The sequence below is a fragment of the Rissa tridactyla genome, chromosome 4, assembly GCF_028500815.1.
Source record: "Rissa tridactyla isolate bRisTri1 chromosome 4, bRisTri1.patW.cur.20221130, whole genome shotgun sequence".
NCBI lineage: Eukaryota > Metazoa > Chordata > Aves > Charadriiformes > Laridae > Rissa > Rissa tridactyla.
Genome location: NC_071469.1, coordinates 59,771,957 through 59,793,038, shown reverse-complemented (window position 1 = coordinate 59,793,038; position 21,082 = coordinate 59,771,957). Strand labels below are relative to the sequence as shown.

The following is a 21,082-nucleotide window of genomic DNA, read 5'->3' as shown; positions in this document are numbered from 1 at the left end:
TACCCCATATCATTAAAAAAAAAAAAGTAAGGGTTGGCTGGTCACCTCTTTTTATAATAAATTAATGCACCCACTATTACCTGATGTTACTACTCAAGAAGATCTCATCCTTTACTCTGCTTATGGTTAAAGATAGGATGAAATATTTCTGACCTTCAATGCCTGCTATATAAATGCAGACTTACAATACAGAGAACCATCTCCAAGAATACCTAAAACACTAAATAAACTAAATAAATAAATTTTGTAGGAATCTTCCCTACAAAACTACTGAGACACTGTTACCATAAAACATAGCATGCTCTTTCCATGGTATCTGCAAAGTCAGCTGTACTTCCATTCTTTGGAATTTACCATGTCCAGCTCCTCAGTATGTTATACTTCATTTCCTCTCCTGGATCTAAAAGCCAACAAGGTAACCTCACTGGGTACCACACAGATAGTTCTATTTGTATCACTATAAATATATTTTCTTCATCCCATTCATCTGGTTCAGCTCTAAGAAGCTTCTGGATGAAAAGCTCTGCCTCTTCTTAAAATCTATTCTGTAGATTCTGTAGCCTATCACACCATGATATTTTCATTATGCAGTTCAACTATTAGCAATAGCTTATAGCAGGGCTGGTCAAAGAGCAGGAACTTTCTGAATTAATAGTAAATTTTACATGATTGGGATTTGTGGGAGACCTCACCATGTCTCTCATACATCTAGGGAAAGTTTTGTATTATTTATTCTCTCCCTTCTTTTTTCTTTCTTTCTTCCTTTTAGAGCTTTAAGAAATAGTTATTGCTTTGCTCAGCTAATTAAAATCACACTCTTCTTTTTCCAGTTTCACATTAGACACCATCTCCTCCTAGTAGCAGGCATTAAAATTCACCTTCATCACACAAGTAACTAGAATATCATACAATACTAAAGCTGTCTTAGTGCCATTGTACAAGGCATTGAAAAGACACTTCCTTATTTCTTCTGGTAAACCTCATTTGATCTATCTTTGAATTGCATTTATCTCCTCCTGCCTTCAACAGCTGTATCACAAGCTGAGTCAGCTTGTAATCAACATTACACTCTGGTTATCATCTTTTCAGTGTTTTCTGGCTGAAGCAAAAAATTCCCTATGTATTTTTTCAATTGATTTTCACTTCAATCAGCTTGTTTCTCCTTATAAAGTACTACAGTTATGAGCAGTGACGCCTCCCAACTTTATTATGAGAATTTTGCCGTCATGTATGTGCTCTTACTTGTCCCAACGTCACCAATGAAAATACTGTTTCCAAAACCACTCCTTGAAGACCTCAACTTGAAGCTCTCTTCTTAACAGTTGACACAGTCCCTGTAACCAGTAAAATATGTAAAAAGATATCAAGAACTATGTATTTTAATTCTCTCCCCATTTCAGAACAGAATGAGCTTAAGGTTCTAGAACTCCCTCAGATAAATCATCTATTATACCAATCTAAAATTGCCAGTTCATATAAGGACATGAACTTAAGTTACAATTCTCTCTTACTGACAGAGTGTTACACTAGAAAGGCTGAGCACCAAAACTTCAAATAAAGCTGTCTGTATAATACATGTTATACATTAATGTTTTCCCACCACAGGGAGACAATGTTTTACTTTAAGCAAAACAAAAAAACTAACACAGAAGTCTACTACCTCAGAATTTCAAAACCTAAAACTGAAAGCAACTTGAAGCAGCTGAGAATTTTCTTTTTTGCGATCTTCTCTGTTGTTATGGTGGGATGGGGGGTGTGTTGAGTGCTCTTGCATGTTTCTCTCTACCTAAATACAATCAAGGATAAGCCTTAAGAAAATACCTGCCTGTCATTGGAGTAACAGGCAGTCAAAGCATTTTTAGCAGAAGTTTTCACCATTAGGGATATGGTGAATTAAAAAGCAACTGATTTCAGAACAGGAGAGAGCATACCTAATATTTGCAGGCACTGACTGTCACATGCTGTGTAAAGAATGTATCACCTTCTGTAAAGACTGGAATGCACCGAAGCACACATTTTAGTCTCTTCACTTTTGGGGAACTGAGAAAATTAAGTGTACTGTAACAATTATCTCTTAACTACACTTCATAATTAGGTTCTGCAAGGTTCACTTAAGATTTATGCTTAGTTAACTGTAACTCCTTTCTCAATAGTTACAATATAGTAAGTTATAACAGATTCATAGCTCTGAAGTAGAAAAGTGATAGTTATCTTTTTGATCTCCTTCTTGTTTCTTATCCTCCAGTGGATCCTTTCATTTCCTCCTACAGTCTAGTCTATACTTAAAATTGCCTGTACTTACGATCAGTCCCTTCTCATATGTTTTTAATGCCGAATGAGGTATGATTCAGCTGAGCTGAACCAAGATAAGATACATATACTAGAGCTAAGAAATAAATTAAAATAAGGAAAACAGGTATGTAAATATCAAGTGGATTCCAAGTAAAACCACACATTCTGGCACAATTCCGCAACTTTTCTTGTTCACTTCACAGGCTCAGTTGGAATATTTGTTAAACACTTAGTAAGTTACTTTCACTGGGAAATAGTTTAAATTGGCTCAGCTCTAAGTAAAACTGGTTAGAAAATTATACCTGTTAAAGGTGACACTCGTTTAAATGAGAGCTGGCAGGCTGCTTTTAGATGGCCGCCAAAATATGGAACAAACTGGGAACATTGCATGACTTAAGGATAGCGTCATCTCCGAGTTGTTCGTCTCCTCCCCATGCACTCACAAAAAAGCTACCTGACCTGTTGGACTAGCGCTCTAGTCAGTCACACCTTCAAAGGAATTACTTTCACTTTAGCTTTGAACCTCATTTCTTTTCTTCTCTAAAACATTGGTATGATTTTGTTATATCATCAAAAAAACGCACTTCAACAATACATGCACACCTATCAATAGCATCCTTTGAGGTTGACTGCATACACAGCTTGCCAGAGACAGAACTGCTGGTTTTGTTTTTTCTTTCAAGTGATCAGATATTCAAAGTATACTTAAAATACATCACACAAAATTAAGCTCCCTGTTGAAAGACTAAGGCTGCTGCAGCTTCATCACTGAAGTTGTTCAAATTTTGTTTCTTCTAACTTTAAAAATACCAAAATACAGTAACGCTCAAAAATTGGCTTTACAAGTGTGTTTTATGGCAAAAAAACCACCAACACCTGCAATCCCTTGACAATACCCTCATCTTTTCCAATTTTAACATTCCTCTCTTTAAAGGTATTCAGAAGTATCAAAACAAACAAAACATAAAGAGACATGAAACATACAAAGAACAAATAAGCAAAAGCCTGATGATTCAGGGAATCAGCATCAGGACTAAATTTTATTGATTGATTTACTTGAAAGTTGAAAGCCACTAAATGATCATTATTATTAAATTTGAGCAAGTTCAGTTTCACGTAGACTTGGGAATAGGTAGAAGTGAAGTGTAAATTCATACTGCACAATAACATATCCAGTACACCTCCATCTTACTAAATAACACACAGGCAAGTTGCAGTAGGTTGAGTTTACACCCATCTACCACCCTGGTATTTATCTTTGAAAGTTTCCCCCATTCCCTTTTCAGCACATAAGAGCTCAGGATTATCTGTTGCTATAACAAAACCATGTTTTAGTCCAGCAGTGTAAATTCACCGCTTCTAAGAAAAGATTATCTGTTACAGAAAAGCAGTCTGAATAATTGCACCCTGCATTGCCCTGTTGCTATAGAAACTTATTTCACTATAGCAGTTAATTGATAATCAATGTATATTTTTTTCATTACAAAGCTCAATAAGAGTCAAATACAACACAGTAATGTCTGTCCAACAACTCAGAATTATGTCTTTTCTGGCTACTGTTAGATTTTGCAAGCCCTACAGGAATGCTGGACATTTTTGATACAGTGTTTTTATTAAGCCCATAACTCCATCATGGTGCAGCATGTTAACAGAATATTACTAGAACAAAGCCCTAATTACTTTTGTACTAAAAATAAGATGTAAGTGGCTGGTATTCTAAGAGCCCCAGAACAGTCCTACAGAAGTTAAGAGAATAAATTATCAACCAAATGTATAACCTATGCTCCAAAACCAGAATGAGGCCCACTGGTTTATGCTTTTTGTGGTCATATTTAGTAACAGACAGATGAAATAACATATTTGCCTCAACTCTTGTCCCGAAGTTGTTCATTTGCAATGCATCATCCTTCTGGGGCTGCAGACATTTCATAAAGACCCAACTCAGCTAGGCAGTGTTACAGAACAAGAACAGGAGCACGAGCTACTAGAAAACAAATATCAAGGACCAAATCCCTAACACAGACACACTGCAGAGAACTCAGACTTCCCACAATCCCATACCTACAAGGTCTAGGATATCACCTGGTCTGCAAACCAGAATCCGCTTCAGAAGTTTTAGAGCAAAAGGAGCATGTTCCCAATTTCAGCACTAGCTTTCCCAATAGCCTTATTTTAAAGCAAGCAAAGTATTAAGATACTTCAAGTAATAGCAAGTGCTGACAGTTTCACTAGTACATATATTACTTGGAAAAAAACCCAAAACCTTTTGCCTGCTATTAATCACTTTCTTTTAAAATTACCATTAAAGGGCTATATTGTTTAATGTACGAAATAGTCACACAACATTGTCTCTTTCCTCAGGCTGATTTTTGTCTCAAGAGTAGGAGGGAGTGATCAGACTATCTATTGTCACTTACTGATCTTGCAGACAGCAAAGGTGCCCACCAAGTAACTGCCCACACCTCAAGCATTTTGCTATAGGTCCTAACAGAAGTCTACATGAGGGCACAGAACTGAACACGATTAGGCTACTGACAGAACACAGCCCAGCTATTAAATCAGCCCTCCCATTGATATGGGCATACTAATATGCATACTATGCATAATAATATGCATACTATGCATGCTAGAGATTTATGCTGTCAAAAATAATCATACCTTTAACCAGCACCAATATCAACAGGTTGTCCAAATCTAAATTTTCCTTTATATCAACTTGCACTGGAAGTGCCACAGCTGCAAAACACCTAATCAGAGATGATACAAATGAAGAAGGGGTTCCAAATGACTGAAGAAAAAGCACAGCAAAAGTGTTTTCTAGCATTGCAAGACTGGACTTCACCGAGCACTGATCTTCACAGCATTCCCCTTTGTCTGTCTCTCTTATGCACAAGCAAAGCCTCTAACAATTTAGGACTAACAAAAAAACAATACACAGATCAACCAGGTCAATGCCACCCCAACACTTTTTTGCACAAGGGGTTACCTATTGCTCAGAGGGAAGAGATGTGCATGCTGCTACAGGGCAACACAGAGTTAGAGCAGCTATGCAAGCTGCCTCTGGACTGCTGCAGGAACTTAATCGACAACGAGTACTTCGTTACTCTAACAAAGGAAAAGTGTGAATCATCTCGAACATCACTAAGGGCAGCTTCATCTGGGCATCTGAGTCGTTCAGAACAGTTGTTTGCCCATCTCTCCTATTCAAAAGTGCTAAGTGCTAACATGTGCCCACACTTAACCATCCCGGTTCAGCCTAGCTCGCTTATAGGGGCTGCATTTTGGCTAAAACACAGAACTACACTTGAACAGTCACTTCATTGGCACAGAGTCTACTTTTCCAACATTGTTAGAAGGTTGCAAACTTCATCTAGAAAGAACGGCACCTTAAAACTTTGCAGGTGTTTGCAAACCGTACATGACAGAGACAGGAGTTACTCTGTACAAGGGACCACGGTTTCACTGCTGAAGGTGAGAGATGCAAGCCATCCCCATGTGTTAAAAGAGACTGTCCAGTTACATTCACATCAGTTCAGAGAGGATAGGGCGTAAGATACCATTCTCAAGTAACAGCAAGATTTTGCTAGGAGTCACCTGTTGAGATACATAGCTAATGCTATTAAACAGCAATAATTCCCTACTCCACCCAAGGATCTTTCTTTTACAAGCAAGCTCCATCCTGTATTTCCAAAGACTTCTTTGGGACAAAACTCCTCCTGGATCAATATATCACACTGAACAGGCACACTTTAAAAAAAAAATTATTTGGTTACTTATAAGCAATAATTTGAACTGACACATCAAACACATGCAAGATGGGCTACACCTGTAGGACAGGTAAGAAATACTGCATTCTGCAGTATACATGGTATCAAACTTCAAAAGTGGTATTGCCTAACCATGCAACTATTCCTGCCTTCATAAGCTATTTTTTTTAAAGATAGACCCTCCTGACAACCTAAATGCACACAGGTAGCTATTGAAGATCTCAGGCCCACTCTCCTACTGAAGAAAAAAAAAAAAAAGGGACACAAAGCTCTAGAAATACTTTCATTTTAAAAAAAAGTCTGAAAATAAACGCAACTGTTTGCTATATAGATCCTAGTAGGAAAGAAACATGGGAATTTGAAGGAAAATGCACACTAAACCTCAGTCTATGGTTTCACAATACAGAATTAAAGTTGATTTTTTAGAGGTAGTATTTGCCATTCAGACCACTAAATTATGCAAACCTAAGCTATAATTTCAATCTTATGATTTAGAAAAAATACATCGCATAACTATTTTTCTGTAATAATGAGGACACTTAACTAATAGAAAACCAGAAAAATCAAGACAACAACAAAAAATACTTTATAATTTCTGCCAATGATAGCTTCAAACTTGTAAAAGGGTCATGCTCCAATATCCGCCTCAAATCCAAAGAAAACCTGCACAACTTCTGTAGAAGTCTTAGTTACGAGAACTGTGACCAATAAAAAAATAATCCTTAGAAATAAATTGTCACAGTTAAAATATGACAAGACTATGACTTGTAGGATTACATATTTGTTATGGTTACATTTGTAAGTGTCAGGAAGAGAAGACATTTATGTTAGATTTACTGAGTTATCCTCTGACTGTGCAGGCTAAAGTGTCCTTAAGGCGTCATTCCAATAGTTTATTTCAGACTTGAGGATTTTTAACAGATAGTTTCAATATATATTGGCATCCATTCAGTCTCCTGCTGTCACTGCTCCCCCTTCCTTTAGTTGAAAGGGAACATTAAAGCCATAAACTGGAGTCCTCTCAAAGTTTTACGTGGTATCATTTTCCCGACAAAATGTATGCAAACTTCCTGTAAGATCATAAGAATTCCTTTTTTTTTTTTTTTTTTTAATTCCTAGGAGACTGGGGATAATGACGTTTGTTCATAACATCCAATCATTTCTGCCTACTCCAGGGCATGTTTAAGTTAAAGTTCTTGCTTAGACTAGCGTTTAGATTAATATAGCTTTTCACATTCTCTAAGTGTACAAAAATTAGGCATTATTAAACCAAGAATTGCTTAGTACTGCCACTTTCTATTCTCACATAGAGTTAAAAATGAAAAAAAAAAAAGTAAGTAGTATTTCTTTGACCATTACAGCCATGTGAGAACCTTATGATTAACTCATGAAATTAAAGACCAATTATAGTTGGTAAACCAAACCTGAAATCAATTTGCAGCAAGTACCTATTAGAGATCTACCATTCCATTAGGAACAGCTTTACTGAATAATGCAAGAGAAAAATCCCATCACAAGTTATGACACCATCACTGGAAAGATTTCGATTGTAGTGGCTGGTGGTCCTGCCCACAAAGACTACAGGGCTACATCTAGTCTCCCAACAGTCTGATAAACAGAAGCTGGAACAAGCAAAAGCAGCTGCTTTATTTTAAGTTACAGGGCACAAGAAATGGGAAGTATGCAGATGCTAGAAGATGGACTGCATATACATTTGGACTTACAAGTGGGGTGAGGTAAGGAAGGAAAAATACTTGATTTTTGAGAAGGACACAACAGAATATTATTACTTTAACTTACAGTATGGCACATTTAATGTCAGTTTTTAGTCTCCTTAAGCTTTCTAAGAGGACAACGGCATTATTAGGCACTATTGGCACTAAATGGCCCCATTTTCAAATAGTAATTTGTCCAAGTGTGTCAACTCATAGTCATAACAACTGGGCAGCAAGTGGCCTTTGGATACATGTGCTTCAAAAGAAAGTGAACTACAACAATAGTTCAAACTAGGGCATTACATTTAATTCTAGAACGTCAAACAAGACAATTACAGCTTGCAATCCTCTCAGAGATGGGTCTAGGCAATGTTTAATTAGAATTTGAGGCATCTTCGATGTACATTTGCATTTGTGAAGCATTATGGCTAAAATTTTGTCAGTCTGCAAAGAATAAGTGACACAATGGTTTTACACTAATTTAAATTACCCAACTGAATTAATGTAAGTGCAATATTACTAAAAATATACTTCAAAACAAAAAAACCCCCCAAATTATACCTACAGTGGCAAAGCCCCCCCAACCAACCACACACAAATTAATTGCCTATAAAATACTGCACACCAATTTGGAAGTTTGGCCACCATAGGCTAGTATTCACTCTCAAACACACCAGCCAAACAGGCAGCCATGGATAAATGAACTATTACCTCGGAGAGCAATCCTTCAGAGGATACACTGCAATAGCTCACTGAAGGCAAACAGTTGTGATATAGGCTTGAAGCACAGGCTAGGAGAAGCAAAAGCACTACAGACTAATGACACTATCTACAACTCAGAAGTAGCCCCCAGATAATAATCATCTTGCAAGCTCCATCAAGTGCAAATATTTCGTTCTCTTCCACAGCAAGAAACATTTAACAGTGTAACAGTGCCATTTTAAAGCAGCTTTTTAGTCTTTCCTCTTACTCAAGCCACTCCTACTTGTTCTATATTAGCCTCTCAACAGAGTTAAACACTTAAATCTACCTATACTCCCGTAATTTACATTGTATCTTCACTATTTCCTTCAGAAGTGTCATTGAAAGGAAGGAGTCACCAAAAAAAACCCCACCCTTCAAAAAAACTCTACAGAAATATTTTGTAACATGTCTTGGCAGTTCTTAGTACAGCCCAGCTAGAATTAAGAAAAAAAACATCAATCTACATTAAAAAACTTGAGCTGGTAAGTATATCCATCAAACAGTTGAGAAAATTTCCAAGAGACTTTCAAATACCTTCACAAGCACAGATCTACAGGTAAAGTACTACTGATCTAGCCACAATACCTCCACAGGACTGGCAAATTCAGTCCCAACATAACACCTATTTTCTACAAGATAGAGAAGAAAAAATTCAGGAAGAAATTAAGGGGTTTCTTGGAAAAAAGAAATCTACAACACCCTTTTGAAGAGGGACACACCTGAAAAATGTGGACTATGCAAATTCCTGCAGCACAGAAAAAGAGCATCCCTGTTGCAGGATGACACAAGATAACTTTGAGAAAAATTCTGCGGCTTTACCATGGTACTTCCATTAGCTACCTTTGCCCATCATCTTTTTGACAACAAGAGTGATGTTTGTATCTGGTATGAATATTTAAATGCAGAACACTTTGTAGTAGAATTTGACAGTCATAGAAGTAAACCTTTCTTTGGTATCAAAACCACAGAAACAAAACAGACTGTAAGCACACAGACAAAGCAGGGGAAAAAAGCACACAAGGTAAACTTGCCAAAAGCAAGCACCAAATGAATCTAAGCGTCTTCTGAAAAAATAACTGGACTAGAAAAAAAGGTCAGCAGCAAATGCAACATGTGGTTTTTAAGTTCTATGAGATACTTTTGCCAATGGATGAGAGTACACATCAAATTTGTGAAAGACATCAAGACTGGAAGGATTTTTTGCAGCACAGAACTGGAAATAAAAACGCTCTCTAATAAACTTAGAAGAATAAAATTCAATGAAAATGCTACATGGCATTTATGAACAACAGCAAAAAAAAAAATCAAACCATGGATAAAAATGGAGAGAAAGCAGCAATATGACACGAAACAATTCAAGTGGGTCAACACTACGAGCAGGATTCAAAAATGTCAATGCTATTCAATATGTTAGAAGAATATTAGAAGACAGACACAGTAAGCAATGATTCTCCCTTACTCTGCAGAGTGGAAGAGCTAAGTTTAGTTTAGGTACCAAAAATGCAAGCTAATAGAAGCCAATATAGAGGACAGCAATCAAACATATGGAACTCAAGTTCTGAGGAGAAAGCTTAAAAGAACTAGATTTGTTTATGTCCTGGGTTGAGCGACACGAGACTAATTTCTTTTCTAATGCTGGGGAAAACTCCACTTTTGGAAGACTCTAGTGTCTGAATTTGTGAAAATATTTACTTCATAGACAGCTAGGCTATGTGGGATTCAAGGTCTCAGTGTTTTCAAGCCTTGCCAGGTGCAGGGATGAGGAAGAGCGAGGCCTGGGCATTTGACCCAGGCTGGCCAACAGGATTATTTCATACCATGAATGTCACATTCCATATAAAATAGAAAGTTTGCTGTGTAGTTTCTCTCTCTTCCTTGATGGAGGCAGTCCAGAGAAACTCCTTGCCCCAGTGCCAGACCCCTGAGGCATTCCTTTCCTCCTAAAGCTGTTGTGCTCGCAGTGTCCGACACTTGTTGTCCACTGCTGGGAGTGTACAGCTGCCTACTGATAGAACTGGCTGAGTATAATTCTTGTATATCTTATATAAGTATGAGGATTAATACTGGTTCTTTAGTATTATTGTTAATTATTTAGTCTTATGCTATTAAATCTATTTATATTTCAACCCTTGTGTTTTCTTGCTTTCCCCGATTCCCCCTTCCAGGTGGGAAGGGGTCATCAGGTGATAGAATAATTATCTAAACGACAATAAATTGTTATGGGTTTTCTCAAACCATAACAGTTTACCTTAGGAAAAATCAGAGGACAAACTAACAAGTTTTCAAAGATGTAGAAGCCAAACGCAATAGTCAACTGTTCCCTATGTCCACAGTAAATAACAGCATTCAGCCTGATTTTTTCCCCTTGAACAAGAAGTATAAGAAGGAAGTGGGAAAACTAAGCACCAAAACAAGTGTGGGGGGTTCCAAGTCCACAGGGGGCCGTGGAATTCTTGCTAGTGCAAGTTTAAGAACTGGTCACAAAGATGTAGGTATATTTCACACTGCTTCAGAGCAAGTGTACCTTCAAAGATCTTTACAAATCTCAGCATTTTTATTGCTCATATATGCTATTAAAACTTACATTTTTTTGAGGTCTGACACAGCTTAGCAATCTCTAAATATACAGTAACATAAACTCCCCTTCCCACCACATCTTGAGAAAGTTTAATGGTTTTCTCCACAGATTACAGCTTCCAGTCCAGAATTGTCTCTTGCTGCTCTTCCCAGAGCAATATATTAAGCACAGTGACAAATGCCACCCATTATCATTCTGTCGTTGAACAGTCTATAGAATGAAAGTCACCACACCAAGGATAATGCTTCCCAACTGGACAACAAAGACTCCAGTATCAAGCCAGTCATAAAAAAGGTAATTCAGAGAACTGCAAAGGAAGGAATCCTATTTGTCGTCAGTATTTTTACTGATAACCAGGAACTGCCAATATGCTAACTCTTAATAAAGAAGATGAAATATAAGATTACTTGCATCTTAGTACAAATACAATTATTTCTAAGCCACTTGCTCACCGTAAAGTTAAAAAGATAGTCAACAGATTCTGCCCTCCAAACCTCCACTAACCTCAGCTTACCACCTACATATGTTTCTACTCTAATACTATTATAACATACTACAATATTCCATAGCTATTGACAGATTGCTGCTTTAGGTAGCTGCAGAAAAAAGCAGAACTGAAGACAAAGCCTCTTTTCATAAGAAAGAGGTTCCAAAAAAAATGAAACAACCAATGTTAGGAAAGTCTGCCACACATTAACAAAGAGAGTAGGTAGTCAGAATTTAAATACAATACAAAAAGCTTAACATAATGTAATAAGCTAAACTACACAGTCAAATTTGATAACTTCCCAATAAGTTATGTAAAAACTAAGACTATTTACCTTGTGACACTGTCACTAATATGTACCCCTATATGACTACTGTGGTGACAGCTGCAGACTAACTTGCCCAGAAACCTTTACAAAATAGAGAATACGTTAATTATCATATACACAATTTCTTAAAGGAAAATGCACTAGCTTCCTAGTAGAAAGGGGGGGGGAAAATGGTAGACAGTGTCAGCAACAATCTAGAAAGCCTTGTTTTGTCAGTCATTCCTAAGGCAAGCAAGATGAGATAGTGCTCTCGCTTTCAAGATTAATGCATCGACTAATAAATCATTTTGCAAAGCTAGCCACAAACTATATTAAAGTAGCCCAAGACTGCCTCACAAGCAAGAATCAAGTAACAGCCCTCACTCCTGATTTGGGGCTGCAGGAAAAGGCAACCCATCCAAAGCATCAATGCATCATAGTCTGAGCAATAACTTTTGAATTATTACTTTATAACCCTACTCCATGAAGAAGCAAACCCCTAGAATAATAGAAAAGGCTTCCTGTAACACCTATAACTTGCTTAATCAAAATTAAGTCAACAATCCCCCAAGAACAGATGATTTGGAATCTGATTTAAGGCTGAAGTTTTATTCAGGTGAGACCTCATAAGGCAGTGGATCTGATCTGACAGCCCAGGCCACTGAAAGGAGTAACTTTGTCCCTTCCCCCCCAACCCCTTCCTTGCTGTCACTAATATCTGACCACAAGATGAGAAAGTTCAACTCACCAAATCAAGAGAAAATGTGCCCAGAAAAACAGTAAGCATTTTGCTACTGGTTTAGCAAGCTGAACTAGCTCAACCAGAGGCTGAACACTGCCAAAGACAGCAAGGAGACAGGAGCGCGCTGACAAGAGGATACTATACTGCTAGACCATAATTTTCAGCTGTCACTAGATCAGTTGAGTTCATGAAAATTCTCCCCTTCTCATTAACAAGAGATCACTGTACACATCTAACCTTAAAGCCAAAGTTAAGGAGGACTGAAAGGGAAAGCCCACTGACACTCAGTACAGTTGAGAATAATTATATACTTACATAAGTAAAGCAACCACATCTCATTCCATCACAGTTTAATTTCTCCTTACTAAACTACAAGTTTATTTCTTTTTTCAGTGGATCCAAATCAGAAAACAGCAATTTTCTGGAAGCCTGCATTGCCTTACTAACACAAAGAGAGCTGCATAAGTTTCATTATAAAAAAAAAAAATAATGCACTGTCTTATAATTGATGTGCTTTCTATGACACGGAAAACATGCAAACATGGCAACATGTTTCCATGTTTTGGTAAAGTTTAGTGGTAACACAGAAACATGAAACAGTAAAAACTCAGATTCTTTTTTAAAGAGGAGAAGAACAAAGTTGGGAGAAAATACCTTTTTGCTTCAAGAAGTCCCTAAAGACAGCTTAAAATGCTGCCCAGAACTCGCTCTTGTCTCTCTACCAAACTATTATCATTCTCTATTAGTACTCTAATCTCCTGGACACTAGACATAACTTTTCAACCACGTTTTTTGGAAGAAGGATCAAGGTTAAAGAAACATCCCTGGAAACATTTTTTCTTTATATAGGCTAAATATCCTAAGCAGAACACAGACATTATCAGTCCACTTAAAAAGATGACTTACAAACAAGATGTAGCAGATACAATGTATTTAGGATTTAAGGGAAACTAAAAGAAGCTTTGCATCACTGATTTCAAGAAATATCCTTTCAAGTGGTGTCTTTGACTCAGTATTACATTATTTATTCTTAAGTGTCATTCATGGCTTAAGTGTGACTCTTACTTGATGTGTACAGATCTGCAATGGATTACTGATGCAAGAATTATCTCAGTATCTAAGACACACAGTTACTTAAAATAAAGTCCTGGTCATTCTTCCACTCGTTTTAGTAAAAATATAGCATTTTCTTCGCAAGAAAAGAAGCAGACCTTAAAAAAAGATCAGAAAAAGACAAAATCGTAGCTACCCGATATATACACAAAGCACAGCTTCACTAAATTCAACTCATACTCTAATATTCTAATATGACTTAACCAAAATGAAAATTATAGTCTTAAAGTCATTAGGAAATTTTTTAAAGGGATACTTAGATAATTATGAACTAACAGTTAAAACAAGTTATTAGCATCTGTATTACGGAGAGGATCACAAGTAGGTAGGTCTTCAACAGATAAAAGTCCCTCTTGCCCCCAAGAACAGGAAGGCATGCAGAGTCTGATGGTTTGCCCAGTTTAAGGCAGAATTGTCAATTTAGGTGACAACAGTGCTCTCCCTTTTACAATAGCCACAAGATATAGCTTTTGATTCTGAAAAGCTCAAATAATCAGTTGAAAGCCTGTCAGCCTGTTCTTATGTTAACTTTGTACATAGACAAAACAATGACTTAAAATTGAATAGTTTCAAAATAAATTCCAAAGAAGCAAGCATTACAAGCTTAGGACAGACCATCTTCCACATTCTCATTTAAAGCATTTTCCTTAAGTGTGTTTCAATCTATTTCAGCTCTTTCTTTAGGTTCACTTTACTAAAGTTAATGTATTATACATACAGAATATACAGTGTATTTTAAATTGTTAATACTGTAAAAGGTCATTGAAAGGAATTCTGTTCTAACAATGCCTGTTTTACACAGAGAAAAAAGTATTTAACACTGTAACAGGTATGCCTCAAAGCTCACAAGTTAACAATCTGACAAACTAAAATTTTCTCAGTTACTGCGTATCATACCAGTAGCTTTTCGCATCTGAAACAAAAATTAAAATACTCAGCTCAAAGTGATTTTTATAATTTGAAAAAGTAATTCAGTTCCCTATTTTCAATGAAATTCCAGGCTTTAGATTTTTATTTTTCAGAACTGTGGCAAGAGATGACTAAGACAACTTGCAAGAATCACATGTACCATTACTAAACTACATAAAGGCCTGCTCTGTAATCTGAGAGAACCCTGTAGTTACTTTGTATGGAAAAAACGAAAATAAGATGTCAGAATCCAAACATGGTAATAATTTAGGATACAGATTTTCAGATATATTATCACCCACAATACCTTGTAAATAGTAAAGACGGCAACTGCTTATAAATAGCAAATGCTGGGTGCTACAAAATACTCATTGCATGCTTAAAGAAGCTATTGTCCAAGTATTACTTAGAACATAACTAGATTATTAAAATAGAGTGAAACTAAAATCCATATGCACACTTTTCCATATAATTACACAGAACATATCAGATCTGTCAAGTCACAGCCAACAGATAACCGCGCAGGCTTTATTCTCCAGTTGATGCTTACATTTTATACAGAGGAAGAGTGATACGGGCATTAGCTTAGGACATAACAGATTCAGGTATAACTCCTTGCTCATCTACATACTTCCTGTACAGCCGTGCATACCTCACTAGTTCTCTGTGCCTTCATCCCATCTTGAATGGTGCGCTAAGAGCAGGGAGATTTCAAGGTACTCGCATTACAGCAACTGACTCCCAAGTATGTAAGATAATGGATACCCACTTTTTGAAATGTAAAATAGAAAGCTGACAATCATTGCATCAGTGTTCACACATATTAGGAGTGAAACATGTCCACTCAGCATGCCAAATTCTGAATCCTTCTCTAAATACCACAAAATCAAGGACCTCAAGAAACAACAAGTATAAAGGGTTTGTTCATAAATACGGTGACCTGAGAGATTAAATGGATACACTGTCCTGCATCAAATAATGACAGTTAAGGAGTCTCTCTCAAGTGCATCAATGGTTCTTTCCTGTAAAAGCAGCTTGCTCTGTATTAATCATTTGACATTTAAAACTCAGCTTATTGCATTGCTCCCATTTAGAAACAATCCTAAAATCAGTCCACGCTTCGAAGTCACGATAAAGGCCTAAAACTACAGTGCATACTATAACCATTCAGTCAAAGCTAGACAAATCCTGGAAGCAGGGATCTGACACCACCAGAATCACGACAGGCAGTAGCGTCCAGTAAACGCGGACCTGAAGCAGCAGGTGAAGGAGGCCTAGGTCTGCCTTGCCAATGGGAAGCCAACCCTCATTCCTGTAAGCCAAGGAAGGCCCAAGCAGTCGCATCCCTCCAAAGGGCTCCTCGCACGCACACACCTACCGTCGGTAACACAGCATTTAACGTAGCCCGCCAGCACCGTTCCCCTCACACAGCCCTCCAGCCCAGGCCTACGCTTCCCCGCCCCTCACCGCTACCCCAGAGGCCAGTTAATCGGGAGAGCGGCTGAAGTCCCAACCACAACCGGGCCACAAGCGAGAAGCTGCCAGCCCTAGGGCCGCCGCGGGGGGTGGGGGGGCGAAGGAGAGCCGGCCCGGCGGGGCGGCCTCTGCCCCGCGCCCACGGCGCAGTCCCCCACCGCGGGGCTCCCACACCCCACCGGCGGCCGGCGCCGAGCCCCCGCCACTCCCCCCCTCCAGCCCAGCGGCCGAGTCCCGGTACCTTGCGGACCCCCTTGTAGATGTAGAAGTAGAGCTCCCGGCCCACATTGAAGCAGAGCCGGTCCCCGTTGCCGCTCTGGTCGTTGACGTTGACGAAGGAAACGCGGACCGGGTTGGAGCCCTGCGAGTTGAAGGGCACCCGGTTAGGCCGGCTGTACTCCGAATGGCTCAGCAGCTTGTACAGCCCCTCCCGGGTGGTGAACTGGGTCTTAATCTCGTTCATCTCCTTCCCTCCTCCCTCCGCCGCCATCTTGGAAAGGAGCATTCATCCTGCCCCAGTGCCCGGATGTGGCGCTACTGCGCAGCCGCCGCCGCCACCGGCGCTCGCGCGGCCCTGCGCGGAGGCGGCCACGCAAACGGCGTAAGGGGGAGGAGCGGCGGCGCCTGTTTACGGCGCCTTTGCGCATGCGCCGGAGCTGCCCTGCCCTTGGGCGGGCCCTCGTGGGGAAGGGGCGGGGCTGGCGGGGCTGGCGGGGCGGGGGGGGCGGTGTCCGCTCGCTGAGGTGGGGGTCGGTCAACATGGCGGCGGGGCGTGAGGGGCGGGAGCTGTGGGGGACGGGCTCCGGCTGGTGGGTGTGAGGAGAGGGACCCGTCGCCTCAGTACGTGGGCTTCCAGGGTGAGATGGTCACCGCCACGCCACCCGAGGTGCTGAATTGGGGTCGGAGAGGTGTCAGTGTGCGCTGGGGCAGTGATGTTGTAGGGGTGATGGCTCCCAGGGGAGAGCCTCCGCCATCCTGGTTACGTTCATAGGCTGGTTTGCCTCGGCCCCGGCCAGCTTTCTCCACAGGTTACTGTGTCCGCAGGCTCCTGAAAGCCTGGTCAGCCTTGCTACACCCTGCTGGGAGAGTCCCATGGGCAAGTCAGTTAAGAGACGGCAAGTCCAAGTGCGTGGCTCTACTTTGACACTTTGTGTCAAGGCCACACTGATCCTGAAGGAGACAGTACCACCATCCCTCCAGCTCTCCACCAGCCTCAGCTGCCAGCTGCACGGTGAGCCAGGCTGGGGAGTTGACCTGAAACGTTAACCTGAAAAACTGGTTGTCAGGTAACTCGCTTCATTGTTCTGATCATCATGCAACTGTACAACCAGCTGTCTTGCACGAGGAACCAGATCAATGCCAGAAGGAAGCGGCATAGGGTTGGAAAGGATTGTTTTCACTGGGCAAGGATGCAGGACTGTTTCTTTTGGCAGCAGTTTCAGCTTAAAGAGTTTGCCTAACTACAGTCTCATGATTGACTCAAGCTAATCCAAGACTGATCTCCATCTGTAAAACAGGGCTTTGACCTCTCCTCTGTCTCCAGGTATGTATTGCCATTACCTCTCTTGCATCAGTTCTAGTAATCATGCAACCAAAGGGTGAGTCAGATCCACTTGAAAACTAACACACACAAGAAATTATGGGTTCTCAAGTAAAAAAAACTTGATCAGCAACCAGGTTGATCCAACTCATCACAGTATTACTAGAGCCAAAATAAGGAAGGAGTTGGGAATGTCCAACTAGGGGAAAATAAGCAACACAGAGATCATCTTAAATTTAACAATAAAAAACACACTTTCAAAGTATATTTTTCATGCTGTAGCTGGCTGCTACCAAAGGGATTGTCCTGCGCTCTTCTTTCTTGACTGTGACTATCTGCTGCTGCTGCTTCATTCACCAGCAGCACTGCTCATCTGATCTCATGAGAGCCATTTCTGAAAGATAAATGGATAGAGAATTAAACTCCCTGCGAATGTGAAATGAGTAGGGTTAAATGAAAGAACGCTGACTATATAAGGGAGGGGACAAGAATGCATAGCAGAGACAGAGGGAAGCAGGACCTCCCTTTCTTTCCACTAGATCAGCTCAACCACAGAAGTCCATTCAGACTCCAGGAGGTTAAAGGGATTTAGTTTCAAATCAATTTAGTTTAAAGAGATATAGTTTGCCGCTAAATACTGTCTTGCTGCTCACCATCAAAATATTAGTATAAGGTAGCTGAGAGACATGAAATAGCCAAAGATCTCCAGGTTAACTCATGCAGAATAGAGTATGTATCTGAGTGAATATCTGAACAAGTACAGATAATCAAACTTCCAAAAGGCCAGCTATTGAAGCCTTGCTTGAAATTCTTAAGATAAAGCCAATCAATAATGACCAATAGATCTTGCCATCTTATCAACCAGCCCTGACAGGTGGTATTGATGACCTCCTAAAAGCACATAAAGTAGGTGAGCAGATCTACAATTATTTTAAGAATTGTCTTGAGAGTGGTTCTGTCATGCAGAAATTTCATAAATGGACTTCCAGAGAGAACGTCAGAATGTTTTCAGTCACCAAAAGAAGAGCAGGAAATGCAAGGATGTTTAAATAATACTCCAAACAGACAAGGATTTAACAGAAAAAAAGAAAAAAAGTGTTTCTCCAAGCAGGCATACTCAGTACGTCTTATTACGCAATGACAACATGGATAGATTGCTTTGAAAAACAAAGCAGGCAACTTTGGTAGAGGGACGGTGTGGAATGCAAATCGTACTGAAACCACAGCAGGCCATCTGTCACTGCTGGAATGAGTGTGATCCAAAGAATAAACAAAGTTAACAAGTACCTGGTTATCAGCAGTACATGATGGTGCAGAAAGTCAAAGAATTGATGTAGTGTTTAACATTTACCAAGCAACATCAATAAAAGCTGCTGAGAGATTCCACAGAGAATCCAAGACAAATATTCATTTGAAAAACACAGCTGCAACTCACAAGAACACTATTGTACAGCCCCATCAACAATACTCGTCAAATATTTGGTTAAAGAATGGGAAAAAAGAGATTACAGAGATAAGCCTTATGAAAAAATTCTCTGTACCACTTGTAAATTCTTTTGTTTCAAGCTAACCAAAGATGATAGTTCTGAAATGATCCCATGAGGACATCCCTAGATGTGTTGTTTTGTATGCACCACACAACCAATAAATTGGAGTCAGTCAGAATCACTGCTGTATTGTGCCTTTACTTCTCACAAATGTTTTGGCAGATTAGAAAACACACATGCAAAATTCACGAACATTAATAACATAGTGTGGTCCTTTGAGACTGATTTATGCAGAGCATAAATTGGTCCTGCAACTTTTCAGGATGTAGTATTAATAGTGCTTTTGCTGGCCATGAGGAAACCGCAGCGTTAGAAGCAATACAAGTAGAGTTATCAAAAAAACTTTTCTATGCTTGAATTTGAATGCCATCACACTTCCCAAAAAGTGCAACAACTGATAGAAGTGATGCTTTTACCAGCGCTTCTGAGACAAAAAAAAAAAGAGGATGGTGACTACACCCATATTCCATCATGCAAATAGTTACCTATTGTAGCGTGTACTGCCTGCAGATTATGTTGCAGGAATCAGGAGACCATCTCTGCCGTGTCTGTCAACTGTAGTAGGTCTGTCAAGTCTTGCTTGGACTTCTGATGCCAAAACCAATTTAGGCATTTAGTGTGAGACTGGCTTGAGGGTCAAAAGCTCTGCAATGTGTGAATTTTTAACAGATTATGGATGTGCATGAATTACTAAGAGACAGAGGCATACAGAGTTATGTAAGTGACACATCTGAACTAGTCAAATGGTGGTGAGGAGCGTGGCATGCAAGTTCCATTTAATATGGGGAGAAGAAAAAGAATTGCAGTGTTGGAAATACGTTTCCAATGACTTACATGGACTTTAAAGCGTGTCTAACTTGCTTTCATCATGAGAAAATATTTCATAGCTCCTTATTTGCATTTAGAATCTCTTCTTAACCACTACATACATTTAGCACTAAATACATGAGATAATGCATTATGATATGTATTACAAAGTGAAAGGGTGGTATCAAGTCAGTTTCTGCTATCTAGAATATATTGCATGTTGTTTGTACTCTCATCCCTCCTGAAGAGCATGAGAAACATTTTATTTTCATAGTTGAGGGGGGGGTTAAGTACTTAAAAATAAATGGATATTTTTAAAAACAAACATTTGGATTGAAGAAGACAACGTAAAAGAAATCTGCTTTGCAGTTGGGATTGGATGACAGTGAACTCTGTTGTGTCTTTGGAAGACTTCATTTTGCTGTTTGCAATCAGCTCTCTGTAAGTTGTCTCCTGAAAGGACTACCTTAACTCCATAGTGAAGAGTGCTGTTCTTGTCAACAACGGACAACTTTTTATCTTGAAGCCATAGCTGTCCTGGAAATTATGTTCTCTGAAGATAAGACTGAGATGATGAGTTTAATTTAAATTCTATGGAAAGCCAGGGAGATTGGTTTGATATGGCTACAAATAGCTTGTGTTTCTAAGATGTGCTAAGGTGTTATGTACTTCTCAAAACTCCCTAAATATGGGAGACATCCATACATACGGTATTACTGTAGCCCAGCTGAGGAATGAAAAACCTGTGAACAAGGAAGGTCTGATTGTTGTCCAGCAGCAAGGACTGAGTTTCTTACAAAACTGGAATTTCTAGACAGTGATGCTCATCAGTGCTGCAGTGTGAGAATGTAGTGCCATCGAGAAGGCCAAGAATCTAAACCGCAGTCTGCAATAGACTCGTGTGTTTGTAACTTAAGCAACAAAAGATTCAGTATGTAAAGGCTTCAAATTATTTTCTCTTCCATCAGAATTGGCTATTTCATTCAGATGGTTTTCATTGGGAAGCTTGTGTTATTGTGTTATGATAATTCATGGTTATCAATAGGTGTTGCAGGTCA

The 21,082-nt window shown here is 39.4% G+C and overlaps 1 protein-coding gene across 16 annotated transcripts in view; it reads right to left on the bottom strand.

Annotated features, from left to right (window-relative positions):
* WDR20 (WD repeat domain 20) overlaps positions 1-16,734 on the bottom strand; it is a 47,599-nt gene extending 30,865 nt beyond the window's left edge. For 6 of the 16 annotated variants that reach the window (XR_008466450.1, XR_008466448.1, XR_008466447.1 and 3 more), the window contains exon 1: positions 16,372-16,727. Coding sequence is in view for 12 of the 16 variants with exons in the window: in XM_054201656.1 (XP_054057631.1) it covers positions 16,372-16,635 (264 nt within the window). In the remaining 4 variants the exon portion in view is untranslated. The other 10 variants (XM_054201665.1, XM_054201660.1, XM_054201667.1 and 7 more) reach the window with 6 other exon arrangements.
* Positions 16,735-21,082: the final 4,348 nt, after the last annotated feature.